Genomic DNA, 16,046 nt, shown 5'->3' with positions numbered 1-16,046 from the left:
AAAGGAAGTTAGCTAACCGAGTTCCTGGAAGTAACGCATTTTCAGAGCTTATATCCGTATGCATATCACCATTTACAGGGGGTGCAACAGGACTTCCCAGCACAACAGAGCCATCGGCGGCTGACTCAGATAACTCCCTGTTCCTTTCATCTGAAAAACCATACCTTCCAGGTAATCGACCTGGTGGCGAATTTGTTGCCGCAGCTGCAGCAGCATGAGAAGCAGCATATGTTGTTTCCGCAGCAGCAAGATCTTCAGCAACCAATAAGTCATCGAGTAACACCCCTAAAGTATCAACAATGTATATAATTAAGTTGTGAACCCATAATTGCTAAAACAGATTAAAAGAGAGAGAGAACTATTTCTTTAAGAATGTAGAAATTTGCTATAACTGATATTTCTGTGATAGTCTGTCAGATTCTAACGAAAAAAAATACCTAGTTAAGAAAGTGTAGTTTTACAGTATCACTTATGCCACATTTACGGAACATTCCAACCATATATATTGGTTCATCATCATTGAGAAGCATGCACAAGAAACTGTGAAATCTAAACAACGGTGGTCTATCATAGCATCATAGGTACATTAACAAAGTTCTGCCAAGATTTTCTCTTTACCTCCACGTAAACCACCGTAGATAAATATCAAATCACCAACTGCAGCAGCAGCATGCCTACAACGCCTAGTCAGCTCTACAGAAGCATCACCACCAGCTGCATCGGCACTGTACCTGCCAGTTCTAGGAGTAGTAACAACTGATTTCGTATCACACCAAACACCTGCTGCAGTATCCAATACTGTACAAAGACAATAGATGATATAATCAAAGAACCGTGGATGGACTAAAGGCACGTTTAGTACAAAATCATTATATACAGATCTCGTCTTTACATGAGACACATTTCAACAATGGCCAACAGAAGGCTTAAGAGAGTATTTCCTCAACGAAAATCCAACAGCACAAACATCAGAGTGTTTCCTAACCTGCAACACTGGATGAGTCTTCAACCATGCGTCCACCTCCAAGTGCCCCACCGGACACATGAAGTCTTGCATTTACAAAGACCTAAATAATCCATCAAACGGTTCAATTAATCTGGTGAGGACAGAGAAGAGAACCAAAGAGAAAGAAGCATCCCATACTGCAGCGTGCTGATATCTAGAAGACGGCGAGACACCAGGGGCTATGGCCCATTCCCAACGTCCATCTCTGTGCTTCGCAAGTCCATATGCACTGGCCAGAGGCTATCAATATAAATGTAGAAAAAAATATCAATCCCCCCAATCAAGCATTCAAGATTACGGCAGTCCATTGAGTTTAAAATTTCACTTTACGAAGACTTGACAACTTTTCAAGATCATGTATAAAGAGATAACTAAAACACAAACTCTTGACTAATTTACTTAGCAGAGAAGAGGTACATCTCCGTCTGCTCTGGAACATAGAATGAAGATTGTTCATTGCACTATTAATAAATTTTTTAGCTGAGAAAAATTATTGTTCATTGCTCCATTAATAAATCTTCAATTTGCTCCGTGACAAAACTCAACCTCCATAAAAAATGACTAAATCTCACGGTCCCTTTTATATCTCACAATAAAGCAAAAGTGGATAATCTATGTCATGCCTCTATAAGTGGCTCACTGTCTATTTTCAAAGAAATAATTGGGCAAAACTGTAACAAATCTCTTCACTTACCACACTGTTTGCATCCCTTCCGCCACAGAGGAGAAGAAGACCATCGGAACGCGCGCTTGCAGTTGCATACCTAGTTACAACGTACAAATAGAAAAGAAAAAGAACAATATTAGTCCAGTGCAAAGCACACAATCATATAGGAGTGTAATCAAACTTACATGCAGGGAGGTGGACCTTCCCCTTCCGGTTCCAGCTTACGCCATTCATAAGGCTTGGCAGCAGTATCCAAGGCCCATACATCAGCAAGTGGGCGTTTTCCTGGTAGTTTAAAATGGAGTTAAGAAGCGGGGAGCTTTAAGAAGAATATGATGCCCTTTCAAAAGACACTGAGAATAAGCTAACGTGGAAAACTGCTTACCATCATTTCCACCAATTGCCATGAGATACCTTTGTCCCACAAGTGCCATGACATGTCCATAACGCGGTCCTGGTCCAGGACCCTGAACAACAACCCTGGATAGAGAACATAATCTTTATCAAGACACAAACTAGTAAAATGAATTTTAAACCGAGATAGCCACTAGTGGCAGGGTTATTTTCAAACCTGTGCCATCGAGGCCGTTGTTGAGTGAGATCAAGAACATGAAGGTCTTCAGCCGATAAACCAGCAGGACCAATTCCACCCTGCACCACAGATAAAATTTAGAGGCACTTTCCTAGCTGACTGAAAATGTTCATCTTAGATTGATAAGCTTACATCATACATATACATATAATTTAATAGCATCATTTTAACTCCTACCTGAATAACTACCATGGTCCCGACTGCAGTTGCAACATGTGCGGCCCTCGGGGTTGGTGGTTCTCCAAAGGGTGTAAGCCTGCAGCCACACTTCATTTAAGTAACTGGTATCCAGAAATTTTAAAAAGGCCAGGATATCATGCAGTTTTCATAATTAGGATAAAAATACACATTGTATGCTCACCTAGTCCACTTATTAGAAAGTACATCATAACAATGAACATCGGCAGTTGCACCCGCTAGCCCTGCACAGCAAAGAACACCCTAATTACTTAATACAACCAGCAAGTCTAGGAACCTTCAGAAAAAATTAAGAGCTAGAACAAAGAATATAGCAGCAAATTAACAGAATTAGTGATCTAATTTTCCACAGCAACTATAGACCCAACTGATTCCACATTAAAAAAGACTCAAAGCAATAAAATTTAAGAAAATGCTTTTAACTGACACTGCCTGGTAAATTAACAGAGATGAAGCTTTTTAGAACCAAAGTTTCTAAAGTGAGGCGAACTCAAAAGGATTGCAAGCAAAATAACCAGTTTAGATCTCAGTAATCGCTAATCTTGAGAAGGTTACAAGAGCCTCTATCAGAAAGGTTAAAACTTGAGACCCTAGTAAACTTTTTCAATCATTCAGGAGAGAACCTTGAGAGTAAGGAATGAGCCCTACAACTACAACTAGCCGAGAGATGTGAATAGAGAAAGAACTAAGACAAAATGTAGAGCGGAGACAACTCAAAAAAAAAAAAAAAGAAACAAAGTGAGGGGAAAGGAGAAGAAGGAAAAACGTACGAATGCCAGCACTTCCAGCAGAAGTAGGAGTACCGGTGCCACCACCACCACCAGAATTACCCTCAAGAGCCGTGGCACCACCAAACAAAACAAGACGAGGACCAATATAACCAGGCGTGCCTTCATCACCAACAGCAGGGACAGCGGTCAACGTGTGACCACACCTAGGACCAGGACCATCCTCTTTTTTATCCATCAAAGCATCAACAACCGAATACGTAGGCGCACACCTAGGACCAACCACTTGCCCCTGGTGCTGCTGCTCTTGTCCCACAACCGAAGCAGATTGAGAACTAGTCGGATTAGGATCCGAAGACGCTGGTGGCACCGATCCGCCTTGAGAAGGCGGTGATTGGTCATTCATCTGCGGAGAAGGAGGAGGAGACGTCTCTCTCTCCATAGGGGAAGGAGATTGGCCTCCGTCAAGACTCTGAAACTCTCGATCTTGATCGTTGTCAGCCACCATAGACGAATCATCATCCATTATTTATCAAACCTTACAGCTTCTATAAAAAAAAAAGAAACCTAACTAAGACCGATCCAGCCTAAAAAATTTCAGAGAAAAGCAAATCTCCTGATCAACATCTCTGATGTGAACTTCCCGTTCCCCCGAGAAAAATTCCGGTGAAAAAAAAAATCGAAACCCTAGGTTTGTTTCCTTCACGGGTCGGTCAGATCCTTTTGCTTTGTTTTACAACAGAAACAGTTATTTTTTTATTTTTTCTTCCTCAAAGAGAAGAAGAAAGAAAATTAAAAACGAAGAAGCGAAGCAGACATTCACAAAAATTAGGAAAACGAAATTTCNTTTTTTTTTTTTTTTTTTTTTTTTTGGTTATCCTAAAAGTTTCTCTCTCCTCTTTTCTCTATAGTACAATACAACAAAAGCCTAATCAGCAGCAGTATCATCAACTATCAACAACAACAAGGTCAAGGGACGCGAAAAGAACGAGCGAAGAGAGATGAGACACGAACCAAACTCTACACCAAACGTACGAACCCCTCCTCCACTCTATTTTACTTCAGGTATAAAAGGAATATTTGTTTTTATTTATTCTTTTTTGGTAATAATGACATTATTTACCTAAAAAGAAAATTTGGTTAATGAGTCTTTTTTTAACTTTCGTTTTCACTAAATGAATGTTTTAAAAGAGTCCGAACTTAAATAAGAAACAATTTTAAGTTCAATGAAAACTCTATTTATGCCTATAACAATATTCTCATGGGCATCTCCAAGTGGCAAATACAATTCCAATTTCCACCAGATTTGAGTTGTCACTTTTCTAACCTTTTCTCTTCTTTTTCCTCCAAATAAGACTTAAATATAACATGGAAACAAAGAGACTCGACAACCGCAACAGGTTCAGTTACATTAAAAAAAAAAAACAAAAACATTTTAAGTAGCTTTAAGTTACCAACCACTATCTTTGCTCTTGATGACTGTGATCACCGCATCGTGAGAGGACCTGTGTTAGCTGGTTTCTGGAATACTTTAACAACAGGCATCCCATCTCCATCTTCTGTGTTTTGCACCCTCCATGTCCGATCTTTTTTCCTCTGTGGTTTTTTGTGCTGTTTGTGTGACGCGGTTTGCTTCTTCGCTGTCTCTTTCTTCGAAGGCTTAAGCCCATTTGCAAGATCAAACGAGCTCAGATCATCTAGCACATCATCAATACCAGGAACTTGCTCGCTCTCTGTCTCATCTCCTACTGCAGAGTCTTCTTCCGACTCTGAACCTTCGAGAATATCCCCGAGCTCTTGAGTGTCGTCTATATCTGGTTCATCACCTTGGGTCATCCCAGGTGGCATTGTATAATGTGGCAGCTTACCTCCAATGTAATCTTTCAGAATCAGCCTAGCAGCTTTCGTTTCATCAGGTAATCCACTAGAGGCAACATAGCTACGAGAAGCACAGTAACTTTTTAAAAGCTCTGCAGCATGAGGCGGGCGGGACTGACGCTCATAGGTTTTTGGTTTAGGAAGAGATATGTTGTAGACACTCTCAATGACACGACGAGGGACCTTGTCTGCCACCACCTGAATAGCTTCACGGTGCGCCGTCATCCGGTCAATCGGAAGTACACCACGAGCAATCATTTCATACCTCGAGCTTGAGAACGAAGGGAAGACTAAACCAGGGCAATCGCATAGCATAAGCTCATCAGAGATTATCAAAGTCTGGAAATGCTTTGTTTTCCCCGGGGTAGAGGTGACACCTGTTCGCTTCTGACCCACCAATGCGTTGATTGTAGAACTCTTTCCTACATTTGGGTACCCAACAAATCCAACCACGGCTTGTTCACGTTGACATTCAATAGTCCATGACTGCGATAATGCTGCTCTAGAGTTCGTTACTTTGACAATCTCTTGAGCCTCAGATTGTAATCGACTCAAGAGCTCGTCCCTGCCATATATCATAATGTCTGGATTATCTGTCTCTTGTAAGTTCTCGGGTTGTCTCCATTGCTCTTTCAAGACTTTACCTTCTAGGGTAGCTGTAGCAGCTATGGCCGACCAGAAAACAAACAGGATGTTGTTAAGGCGGAAATAGTCTGCCCATTTCTGCCTGCGGATATTTCAAAAGATAAACAATTCGATTAGAAGACAAAAGGTTGGAGGCAAAGTAGTAAGGCACAAGAAGATTGGCCAACCTGACATCAGTAGGTAAAAGGTCCGCCTTGTTAACTAGAAGCATAATTTTTTTATGCTCATCAATTTCTTGAGCATATGCCTGTGTCGCAAAAAATCTTTAAGTGAACATGAATCAGGAAAATGGTGCCAAGTGGAGTTTCAAGCTGGGAGGAAATGCACTACCTCAAGATCAGGGCAGCGGTAGAACAGAGGATCTCTAGCATCAACTACCATAACAATCTGAAAAAAGATAAGTATATATAATCAAAACTGTTTCGCCCATAAATTGAACTTATTGAGAGGGTTAATACATCACTGACAAAGACTTACCAAATCACTGCGTTCAAGCACTCGCCAAAGCTGTCTCCAGATGTCGAGGTTCTTTTCGAATGGAGTCAACACAAGCTTTTCATTTTCCTCAAGGCTAAACCAAAATACAGGAGAACAAGTAAGCATGCAAAAGTAAAATAGCAATAAGCCCTACAGAAACGTACCCATGACAAAATCAATCATAACCGTAAAAGAGAGGATATCTTGTCCGAGCTAAAAACCACTTCAAGGTGTGAGCAAGGATAACTTCCTAATCGGAAATATTGATTAGGGCGAAATATCTATAAACTCTTAACTAGTTTGGTTTTATATACGAAAAACATCTTGAACACATCTCAATACTTTATAAGTTCCGGCTTTAGCAAACACTAAACGCTACATAAATATAAACTTATACAAAACACACTATATCAATAACAACAAAACTGAGATTATGTGGAGAAAATGGATACAAGAATGAGATTTCCTCTACTCTTCTTTTTCTGACCTTCTCAGTAAGAAACAAGGACATATAATATTTGCTCAAACTACATGCCTTTTATCAAGGAAAGCATCAGACTTTACCATTTGAGAAAACTTTGTGACAGAAGCTGACTAAATTTTATCATCACCAACAAACATTTTGGTGCCAAATACTGATTTATTTAGAGTACACACACTGAAGACGCAAAATCAATAATAGGATCATTAAGATGGTGTAAAAAAAAAAAGCTAACCTGACAAGCATCCGGCGCCAATTTAGAAAAGCTTGTTTCTCATTAGCATCAAGTTCTTCCACTGACATTTCCGGTGTCCACCGAGGTCTGAAGATTTAAGAATAGAAAAAAAAAATTATACTTTGTCTCAGAGCTGTGAAACAAAAAAATAAGAGTAAATCTAAAGAGAATAAAAACCACATACCTTCGAGGTACTTGAAGACTACTGGCGTGTAAAGCCTCCTCTATCTTCTGTTGCTCTCTCCATTCTTCAGCTGCTATAACACTTGAGCTGGAATTTGTGTCTCTGTTCCAAAAAAACATTAAACAAACAGCCCAGTGAGCACCATAAGAACATCAAGACGAGGAATTAAGATGAACAAAACAATAAGATGAACATCAATCAAATTGAATCTATCGAACTTATACAAACAGATACACAAATCCCCCAAATCAATCAAAAGACACAGAAAAAAAAAAAGGAAATTAGAAGAAGAGAAGCGTACAGATTGATGGACAAAGGAGTGGAGGAGCTATGATTAATGGTGTAAAGACGCTCAGCCTCCTCGGCCTGCTCAAGGATGGCGTCGATGTCGCTAACCTCCGTAACGGATTCGAGAACTTTCTTCTGAAGATTCTTATAGTACTTGCCTTTATCTTTCGATTCCTGAATCATATGATTGTGGTGCTTCACCAGCGATCGCCCAAGCGACGTCTTTTCACTCTTCCCCATCTCTCTCTCTCGTTCTCAGCCTCTTCTTCTCAGTAAACCCTAAAAAGTCTCTAAACCCTTAAAAATGAATCCGACGGCGCCTTTGCATCAACCTTCCGATTTTTTTCCTTTTTTACAATTTTAATTTTTTTTTAAAAATAATAATAATAATTTTAATTCTAAAATAAATAAAACAAAACACGCTCATCGGAGTCGAGAGAGTAGAAACAACCGTTTCCCGGCAAAAGCTTCTTTCCGATGGAACAAACAAATCCACTTCCACTGTCGTTCGTCTTGCCAAACCCGAAAGACCTTTCCGGTCTCTCACTAGGATTTATTGACGGTAATTTCGAGGACCTTCGAGATCTGCTTCTCCGCTCTTCAAGTCTAGCGTCAAATTTAAACCACGACTGTTCTGATCTAAACGACCGTCTCATCCACCTTCGTACGGATCTCACCAAACACGCCGTTTCATGGATCTCAACCTCGCTTTCCGCTAAAGTTTCACTCGAAGATTTGAGATTTAACCTCGAGAGCCTCCTCTGTCTCCGTAAGTTTATATACCAACCAAACCCTCTTTGTTTACATTGGTGATTAAGAGATAGTAAAGTTTTCTGATTGTCTCCAATTACTTTTCATTGTAGCTACGGATTCTGTTGGAAAGCAAACGAATTGGGAGTTACAGAAACTCGTGGAAGAGCTATGTCGAATACAGAATCAGCGTAAATATTTCGGTGAGTTTGGCTCGATTTTACTAGTTCTTGAACATCATTAAGAGCTAAACTAATATAGGAAAGATTCGATTTTTTTTTTATTCAGTGACTGCGTTAAAGTTGGAAAGTCTGGTTGGAGATCTTGAAGATTCAGTGTTTCATCCTATAAGAAGCCACAAAGGAAGTACGCTTCAAGTAAAGCTTTTTTGATCCACAAGTTGTGAGTACTATATATGAAGTTGTGGTTTGCTAAATTTGAAAGATTTAAACTTTTTTTATCTTTTTAAATGCAGGATCTTGCAGTTAAGCATAAGAGGTTCAGTCATGCTATTAAGACCATGAATGAGATTGAACTAATGCTTGGTGATGTTACAAGGCATCACTCACAGTGGCGCCACCTTGTGGAGTCTGTTGATAGTAGAGCAGATAAAAGTTTGTCAGTTATACGCCCTGAGGTTATCGCAGAGCACAGAGCTTTTCTTTCATCTCTTGGCTGGCCACCGAAACTGGCAACATCTAAAGTCGAGCATGGAGAGGTTGCTACTATCCCTAATCCTTTACTCTTGATGCAAGGAGATCAAAAGGAGTCTTATTCCCAAAGCTTTCTACTCCTCTGTGGTTTACAGCAGCTTAATACCAAGAAGGAAAAAAGGAAGAAGCTTCATATGCCCAAAGAAGATAGTAATGTTGGACTTTGGGCAACTGATGAATTGGTGAAACCGGTTGCATCTCGGATGGAGTATCATTTCATGCAATGGGCTGAACAACCTGAGTTTATTTTTGAACTTGTCTACAAAGTTACAAGAGACTTTGCTGATGGTGTGGATGATTTCTTACAGCCTTTGATTGACAGAGCCATGTTAGTAAGCTGTAGTGCTAAAGAAGCTTGGGTTTCAGCGATGGTCCAGATGCTATCTGGCTTCTTAGAGAAAAAGGTTTTTCCTAAGCTTATAGATACGTTCAAGGAGAAGCACATGAAATCTGAAGCTATATCATCGTGGTTCCACCTTGTCGATCAGATGGTTACATTTGATAAACGAATGCAGTCATTTGTGAATTCAGATACTTGTCTTTCTTATGAAGGCTCTTCAACAGCGTTTTCTCAAGATATATCAGTAATGGGACTATTTTGTAAGAAACCTGAGTGGCTCAAGACCTGGGGGAAGATTGAACTAAAGGATGCTTATAGGAAAACTAAAGAGGATATCAAGAATGAGAGAGCTTGGTTAGTTGATAGTGAAAGAACTAGACTTGGTAATGAATCTACCTCACGGTCTGCAAAGTATGTTCTATCCACTAGAGAGGATTATAAAGCGCCAATTGTAGCAGACTCTTTTCTTAATAGGACTTGGAGGTTGATAGACCATGGTCTATCTCTACCAGCCATTCTGCCAAGGATCCAATTTATAAGAGCTACTGCCACCAAATTTCTCTGGTGTATATTCAAATTTATGTTACTGGAGTTCAAGAAGATTGATCTCTCCTACTATAGCTTGTTTGAGGATACACTGATACAAGCCTGTGGACCGATTAATGCCGCTCGGTATCTTGAATCAAAGCTACGAGAATGGAGTGATGATTTGGTTTTTGTGGAGATGTGGGCTGCGGAAAGCAGTGCCAAAGTTGATAGAAAACCTGAAGCTTCCTGCCAAGGCTGCTTTTTTGGGGAAGAACTGAAAGGCCTTGTTGAGTTGGAAACCAATTGGCTTATGGAAATTATAACAGTTTTTCTCCAGCAATTCGACAGTCTTTGCAGTGACAACTTCAATATCAATACGGTTTTATGGGAAGAAAACGTCATTACTGGTTCCAGCAATTTAACAGTGTCTCAGGGTGTTGCAGAAGCATTGGACAATTTAAGAAGGCATCTATGTGTTCTTCAGCTAAACATGAACCCGAAAGACTTCTTGGACTTGTGGAGGAATCTCGCGGAAGGGATTGACCATTATGTATATCGTAAATTTTGCTCAGGAGAACCTGTCTTACGGAGAAAAAGGTTTGATAGGTTCGAGGTTGACGCAGAGGCACTTCTCACAGTGCTTCAACCTTATTGTGTACGTCCTGCTGCATTTTTCCCTCGGGTGCGAGAGATTCTTAGGCTGTTGAGGATGCATGAGGAAGAGAAGGCACGATTGAGAGGAGCTCTAAGTCGAAACGGTGGAAACAACTGTTTAAAGTTGTTTGGTATTTCTAACTTGTCTGCACAACTTGTAGAACAATTTTGTAGATGTTACTAGTCATGGAATGGCATTTTGTAAAGTTGCATCGGTGATTCAGTACATGGTCAAGAATATGAGAATTGCAACAGAATTTTGGATAAAACGAAAACCAGCAACGGTGTTAGAAATAATACAACCATGATTTTGATTCTGTCAAAGTTACATATCCATGATTTAAAGATTAACTACAACAAAAATGGATGAAACTAAAAGAATGAGAAGAGATAATCATGTACTTGATGTTTCTAGAGAATGAAAAGTAAAGTGAAGAATCAAGAGAACTCTTGGATTAAGGGCTCATAGAACAGTCTGTATGCGTCCATGACTTCTAAATACCACATGGCTTCACGATCTGGGCTTCCAGACAGCCCAACCATCTTATGAACCTGGTTTTAGTTAGAAACAACAATGTGAATGAGTTAGTAACAATCAAAGCATTCCATGTAAATGCAGGACAAGTGATGGTTGTTGATTCTTGAGATACTCTCACTTAACATCCCAAGAGAAGATGAAAATCCTAGTTCCTACTGATGATATGACTCCTAGTTCAACCTAGATATAGCACCACAAGTTTGTTACTAACACAGTCAAACTCAAGTTATGGTTTAAGTCCCCTAAGCTTGTGCCAGCCTAATGTTGTGATCATAACAACTAAAATGCTCACTTGACTTAACTCTCGTCTGTGGCAATTAGTACAAACCACAAATTTGACTTATCTGCAAACTCTAGCCAAAGTAGAACCACATTGGACTGATCAAAATGTGCATATGAGGATGAAAGAGTAACCTTAAGTAAAGGTATCTCCCCAGTACGGAAATGGTATACACCAACAACCATCACGTACATTCCTGATTTCCATTGACGGAGGGCGAATTCGCTCGTGAGGCCGAGCTCGACGAGTCCGGTTCCATCATCAAGGATCGTACGGTCATCTCCACCGCCGGAGACGGAGACCAAAACGCCCTGCAACGATACAATCGAGTGTCATCGATACGGGAGTTAATGAAATTGAGAGAATGAAAAAGATAGATCGGAAACCTGAAACCAAGCACGTTGAAAAAGAACACCGCCTAGGGCGGTGGCGTTCTGAGAAGACGTCGGTTTAGCGTCCCGGAGCTGGGAGCAAAGCATCTTCACCGCCGCTAAGCTGTAGTCCATTTTTACCCGCCGACCCGACTCGGCTGATCAAATTTACTAATGTTATTGACCACGATTTCGATTCCCGGACCATACCGAACCGAACAATTGATATCGGTACAGTAATTTAAATTTTTTGGTACAGCTTGGAATAAAAACTAAAGAATAAATCTTATCCAAGAAAGCAAAGGTAGACCCACAATATCTAAGAGAATAATGACGTGTCACAAAGCTATTGATTGATAACACATCCTAGATATCTCTCTCTCTGCCTCTGTCCACAAAACTCAAATCTATTTCTTGTGTTTTACTTAAGATCAGTTTGGGAGAAAGAAGCGCAGAACAAAAGTCGAAAAATGGCAGCAACATTTGCAACCCCATCGACGGTGATAGGCCTCGGAGGATCATCCATCACCACCAAATCCTTCTCTTCATGTAAATCTCTCTTTGTCTTTTTTTTGGATAATATGAATCAAACATATTTATATGATATTAACTGTAGTTTCTCATGATGTTTATTAGCCTTTCTGAAACCAACATTGAGCGCCAAGAACCCTCTGAGACTCGCCGGTGCATCCGGAGGAAGAGTCACTTGGTATGTTACTCTTTCTATGTTCTGTTTTCTATAAGTACCAACAAGATCCTTTTGAAGTTGTTTTTTTTTAAACTAGTTTGTTTGTATCATAAATGCAAATAGCTTTGAGAGGAACTGGTTGAGGAGAGACTTGAACGTGGTAGGATTTGGGCTGATCGGATGGCTAGCTCCGTCGAGTATCCCGGCGATAAACGGGAAGAGCCTGACTGGTCTCTTCTTTGACAGCATCGGAACTGAGCTCGCTCACTTCCCAACTCCTCCTGCTCTCACTTCACAGTTCTGGTTGTGGTTGGTTACCTGGCACTTAGGCCTCTTCCTCTGCCTCACTTTCGGACAAATCGGATTCAAGGGCAGGACCGATAATTACTTCTAAGCTTAATAAATCATTTACTCTTCCCATCTTTGTACTATATGTCCTTTCTTCTCTTGGTGGTTATGTGTAATATTATTACTATTAATCAAAACGACGCTTTCTTTGCTATATCTCTCTGATGTTTCTTTCAATATCACCAAGTGATTTTTTCATGATCTTGATTCTAGATGATTGGATACTACTCCAAAACGAGAATAACTCTCTTCATGTTTTTATGTTTCTTGACTCTCTCACAAGCATATAAACATTTTTTTACATTGCTAATGATCTCAAAACTTTTAACAAGTGAAAGTTTTTAATCTCTTCTCTTTTCTCACTGTTTTACTATATGAATATTCAGCTCCATCAAACTCCATATGCTATAATACGCAGGAAGATGTGTGAATCTTCTAAAGTTTTTATTATATATGTGTCTATACTATAAATATAAGAAGAAAGGTTTGACACTTGAAAGTAGAAAAAATGAAAAGTAGGTCCATGAGTTAAAAACAAGGGAGCAGTGCAGTATCTTGTAAATTTCCTTTTTGGAGGTTCCAACAACACTTGTTCAGAAGTATCAGAGGGAACAAAACTACATTTTAACTACACATTCTAAATCAAACCGCCACTGTCCCACGCGTAGATGCTGATGCAGCGCAGTTTCATGATTGATGTGCATTTTGTAAAGCTCGGGTCACCATATCGATGAAATCATTAGTCTGTCAAAAGCAACTCGTTAGGTTTTGGCAGCAGATCAAGTAAACTGATTTGGTAAAAAAGACAAACCTGAATCAGGGATAAAAGGGCTTCTTTCACTGTGTCTCTGGTGATAACCGGGCCAGTCGGTGCAGGAGCGAGTGATAGTGGTGGAGTTGGTGGTGGGAAAGGCTGGAGCACCGGAGTACCATATGACCGCTGCTGGTGAGTTGCATTATTAGGGTTGAGGAGAGGAGCTGTGGGCATAGACGAACCAGGAATGAGGTGCGGTTGTGCCATCATTCGCGGGGGCCCAAAGAAAGAGGCTGGCGTCACTAAATCGGTAACGCTTGAGTTGCTGCTGTTAAGATCAGGGTTGTTGTCAAACAGAGGCATCAGAGGAGAGGAGGATGGTAGAAGCGGTGGTGATTTTATCTGTGAAGGTGCTGCTACCGGTACAGGGGGAGAAATGGTGGGTTGGTGAGGTTGGTGTGGAATTGGTGATGATTGGTAAGGTGGTCCACTTGCTGACCCACTCGCAGTGTTCCCAAGAGCCATTCCTGACTGTAGTCAAGGCAACAATTTTTTTGATAAATTCAGTGTTACATTTTGAGTGGAGATTAGAATCTAAGTTGGACCATATACTACGCTGAATATAATTCAAGAATATATAGCTAACAGAAAGCACTCTTGCCATTAGTCGTATATGATGCTGTCATGATGTCGACGATAGTGTGAGTGTGTAACAGAAGCTTTAGAGACTTACGCTAAAGAAGTTGACGAAAGCAGGATCATCAGGGGCATCCCTAGCAGTTGAAGACGGTTCAAGAGGACCATCCATAACTGCCATCGTAGGCACAGCTTCCAATTCCTCAAACTCACTGAAGAAAGTAGAAAAAATTAACTCATGTTTATCAAGTTTTCACCTCAAAGAAGAAAAATCCAAGAAATAACTAATGGTGTAGTGCCTAATTATAAACATGAAACTCATACCTTTTTGAAGATGGGGTCTTCGGCTTCTGGTTAACCTTGGAATATGCACTCAGTATTCTGTAATGCCAAGGAACCATTAGGCAGAGATACAATGAGTACTCACGTCATCAAAACAGTAAAAAACAAAACAAAAAGAATCTACTAGAAAGGTCTTCACGATATTGAATCTGTATAGAAGGATAAAAGACGATATTGATATGATTCATAAACCAACAATTGAAACCTACGTGTATATAAGGATCTAGATTTACACTCATGATTGTCCACTCACAAAAACAGTTACTACCAGATATGAAGTAACTTAAATTTACCTGCTGAAAAGAGTTGCTACCTCCTCGCATTCACGTTTATTGTAAAACCAAATGCCATTAACTTCTTGAGATGCATTACGGTAAAGTAAATAAGGACCTTGAACTTCATACTCAAAATCTCCCAGAAGATTCTCCACCAGATTATCTGCCCAGAGGAATTCACCAATACATCAATACAGAATCCCAAAGTAAGAACTCGCAATGAAATTCTATATCTATATTAACATGATTTACTGAGGACTGAGGAGATAAAACTGCTCCACCCTTGTCCCTAACTAAGTTTTAGATGAGTTAAAACCTAGATTCTCTCTCCTAACAATGTTACAGATCCACTACTTTTGCTATTACATCACAAATCGAGTAACTTAATTTAACCAAATCACTGATAATTTGATGAGAACCAAGTACATAAACAAACGAAAAACAAACAAATAGAGCTCTGTACTACAGGCAACAACTGTATGTGAAAAATACTAAAAAAGAGGAACCTAAGACAATAACTGGGAAGACTAATACTGACCTGTATTCCGACGATTCATCACAATAAACTGAAATCGAGGTTGTGTGCTCCTAATAGAAACCAAAAAGGATCCATCATCAGAGTTAAAGAAGTTAACACAGACTACAACATCACACAACAATAGTTAAAAGATCGAAAAAGTACTAACCTTTTGACAACAAACAAAGATCCTTCAACATCCTTACGACTCTGATTGAGAAAGAACAAAAAAAAAAGACAGATCAGTCGGTAGGTAGCAGCAGAGCAAAAACATAATCAAATTATGGTTAAACGAGGATTGATTTGAAAACTTACCCATTGACTGAGATCAATGTTGAATTCATAGAAAGTAACATGAGCGGCTGTGATGAGGATTTCCTCGATGTATGGATCGATTCGCTGGAGAACTGTGAGATTGAGAAGCCTCGTACTGTTCTGGTCCAGATTTGGGATCAGCTTCCCGTTCTGAGACATCTTTGCCAAAAGAAAAATCGAAGATTAGATTCGAGGGTATCTCGATTCGATTTTAGGCCCTAATCGGAAGAACCCTAGATTTCTAATTTACACGTAAAGCTGCGATTTTGGGGTCCGAGACGAAAACGCTAACTTTTGGAACGCGCTTCTCTATTTTGTCTTCTACTTGCTTTCGAATTAAAAATAATAGAATATGGTTTTATTTTTTGGTCAAGTTTTTAAATATTTTTTTGTCATAAAGATCAAAAATCTCATAAAAAATCGAAATTTTTTTATATTTTTCATAGGATTTTTATAACATAGAAAAGCCACTCGAGTTTGCTTAGAAATGAATCAATGATCGTCGTCGATATTAGTTGAGATTAAAAAAATTGTTTCCAATTCGGGTGATCTTCTCTATCATGCAAAACCATCTAAATCCAAATTGAAGAGGGGATGAAGTTTTGAACATAGGCCTTT

At 39.7% G+C, this 16,046-nt stretch overlaps 6 protein-coding genes across 8 annotated transcripts in view; 2 read left to right on the top strand and 4 right to left on the bottom strand.

The window, feature by feature from the left end:
* Nucleotides 1-3,979, bottom strand: part of LOC104755022 (serine/threonine-protein phosphatase BSL2) — an 8,061-nt gene extending 4,082 nt beyond the window's left edge. For 2 of the 3 annotated variants that reach the window (XR_762174.2, XM_010477338.2), the window contains exons 1-11: nucleotides 3,234-3,979; nucleotides 2,627-2,687; nucleotides 2,443-2,521; nucleotides 2,245-2,324; nucleotides 2,059-2,153; nucleotides 1,859-1,958; nucleotides 1,701-1,770; nucleotides 1,145-1,246; nucleotides 986-1,067; nucleotides 619-798; nucleotides 70-285 (exon numbers count right to left, since the gene is read on the bottom strand). Coding sequence is in view for 2 of the 3 variants with exons in the window: in XM_010477338.2 (XP_010475640.1) it covers nucleotides 70-285; nucleotides 619-798; nucleotides 986-1,067; nucleotides 1,145-1,246; nucleotides 1,701-1,770; nucleotides 1,859-1,958; nucleotides 2,059-2,153; nucleotides 2,245-2,324; nucleotides 2,443-2,521; nucleotides 2,627-2,687; nucleotides 3,234-3,717 (1,549 nt within the window). In the remaining variant the exon portion in view is untranslated. Of the gene's footprint in view, nucleotides 1-17; nucleotides 286-618; nucleotides 799-985; nucleotides 1,068-1,144; nucleotides 1,247-1,700; nucleotides 1,771-1,858; nucleotides 1,959-2,058; nucleotides 2,154-2,244; nucleotides 2,325-2,442; nucleotides 2,522-2,626; nucleotides 2,688-3,233 lie in introns of all 3 variants that reach the window. The other variant, XM_010477339.2, reaches the window with a different exon arrangement.
* On the bottom strand, nucleotides 4,543-7,713 carry LOC104755020 (GTPase LSG1-2). The gene is made up of 7 exons (XM_010477336.1): nucleotides 7,393-7,713; nucleotides 7,092-7,193; nucleotides 6,908-6,994; nucleotides 6,192-6,285; nucleotides 6,045-6,101; nucleotides 5,882-5,961; nucleotides 4,543-5,796 (listed from the first exon to the last, which is right to left on the bottom strand). The coding sequence occupies exons 1-7, from the start codon at nucleotides 7,617-7,619 to the stop codon at nucleotides 4,677-4,679; spliced, it is 1,767 nt and encodes a 588-aa protein (XP_010475638.1). The 5' UTR covers nucleotides 7,620-7,713; the 3' UTR covers nucleotides 4,543-4,676.
* On the top strand, nucleotides 7,773-10,583 carry LOC104755021 (RINT1-like protein MAG2L). Its single transcript, XM_010477337.2, has 4 exons — nucleotides 7,773-8,148; nucleotides 8,243-8,332; nucleotides 8,418-8,506; nucleotides 8,605-10,583. The coding sequence occupies exons 1-4, from the start codon at nucleotides 7,857-7,859 to the stop codon at nucleotides 10,546-10,548; spliced, it is 2,415 nt and encodes an 804-aa protein (XP_010475639.1). The 5' UTR covers nucleotides 7,773-7,856; the 3' UTR covers nucleotides 10,549-10,583.
* On the bottom strand, nucleotides 10,629-11,792 carry LOC104755019 (recQ-mediated genome instability protein 2-like). The gene is made up of 3 exons (XM_010477335.2): nucleotides 11,569-11,792; nucleotides 11,317-11,493; nucleotides 10,629-10,916 (listed from the first exon to the last, which is right to left on the bottom strand). The coding sequence occupies exons 1-3, from the start codon at nucleotides 11,686-11,688 to the stop codon at nucleotides 10,803-10,805; spliced, it is 411 nt and encodes a 136-aa protein (XP_010475637.1). The 5' UTR covers nucleotides 11,689-11,792; the 3' UTR covers nucleotides 10,629-10,802.
* On the top strand, nucleotides 11,946-12,745 carry LOC104755018 (photosystem I subunit O). Its single transcript, XM_010477333.1, has 3 exons — nucleotides 11,946-12,102; nucleotides 12,190-12,262; nucleotides 12,365-12,745. Exons 1-3 carry the CDS (start codon nucleotides 12,024-12,026, stop codon nucleotides 12,633-12,635), a joined length of 423 nt encoding a protein of 140 aa, XP_010475635.1. The 5' UTR covers nucleotides 11,946-12,023; the 3' UTR covers nucleotides 12,636-12,745.
* Nucleotides 13,063-15,756, bottom strand: LOC104755017 (mRNA-decapping enzyme-like protein). The gene is made up of 8 exons (XM_010477332.2): nucleotides 15,429-15,756; nucleotides 15,283-15,323; nucleotides 15,135-15,184; nucleotides 14,615-14,759; nucleotides 14,304-14,360; nucleotides 14,077-14,191; nucleotides 13,401-13,874; nucleotides 13,063-13,333 (listed from the first exon to the last, which is right to left on the bottom strand). Exons 1-8 carry the CDS (start codon nucleotides 15,585-15,587, stop codon nucleotides 13,277-13,279), a joined length of 1,098 nt encoding a protein of 365 aa, XP_010475634.1. The 5' UTR covers nucleotides 15,588-15,756; the 3' UTR covers nucleotides 13,063-13,276.

This window comes from Camelina sativa, chromosome 17 (assembly GCF_000633955.1).
Source record: "Camelina sativa cultivar DH55 chromosome 17, Cs, whole genome shotgun sequence".
NCBI lineage: Eukaryota > Viridiplantae > Streptophyta > Magnoliopsida > Brassicales > Brassicaceae > Camelina > Camelina sativa.
Note: the sequence above shows the minus strand (reverse complement) of the source record. Positions and strands in the feature narration are given on the sequence as shown.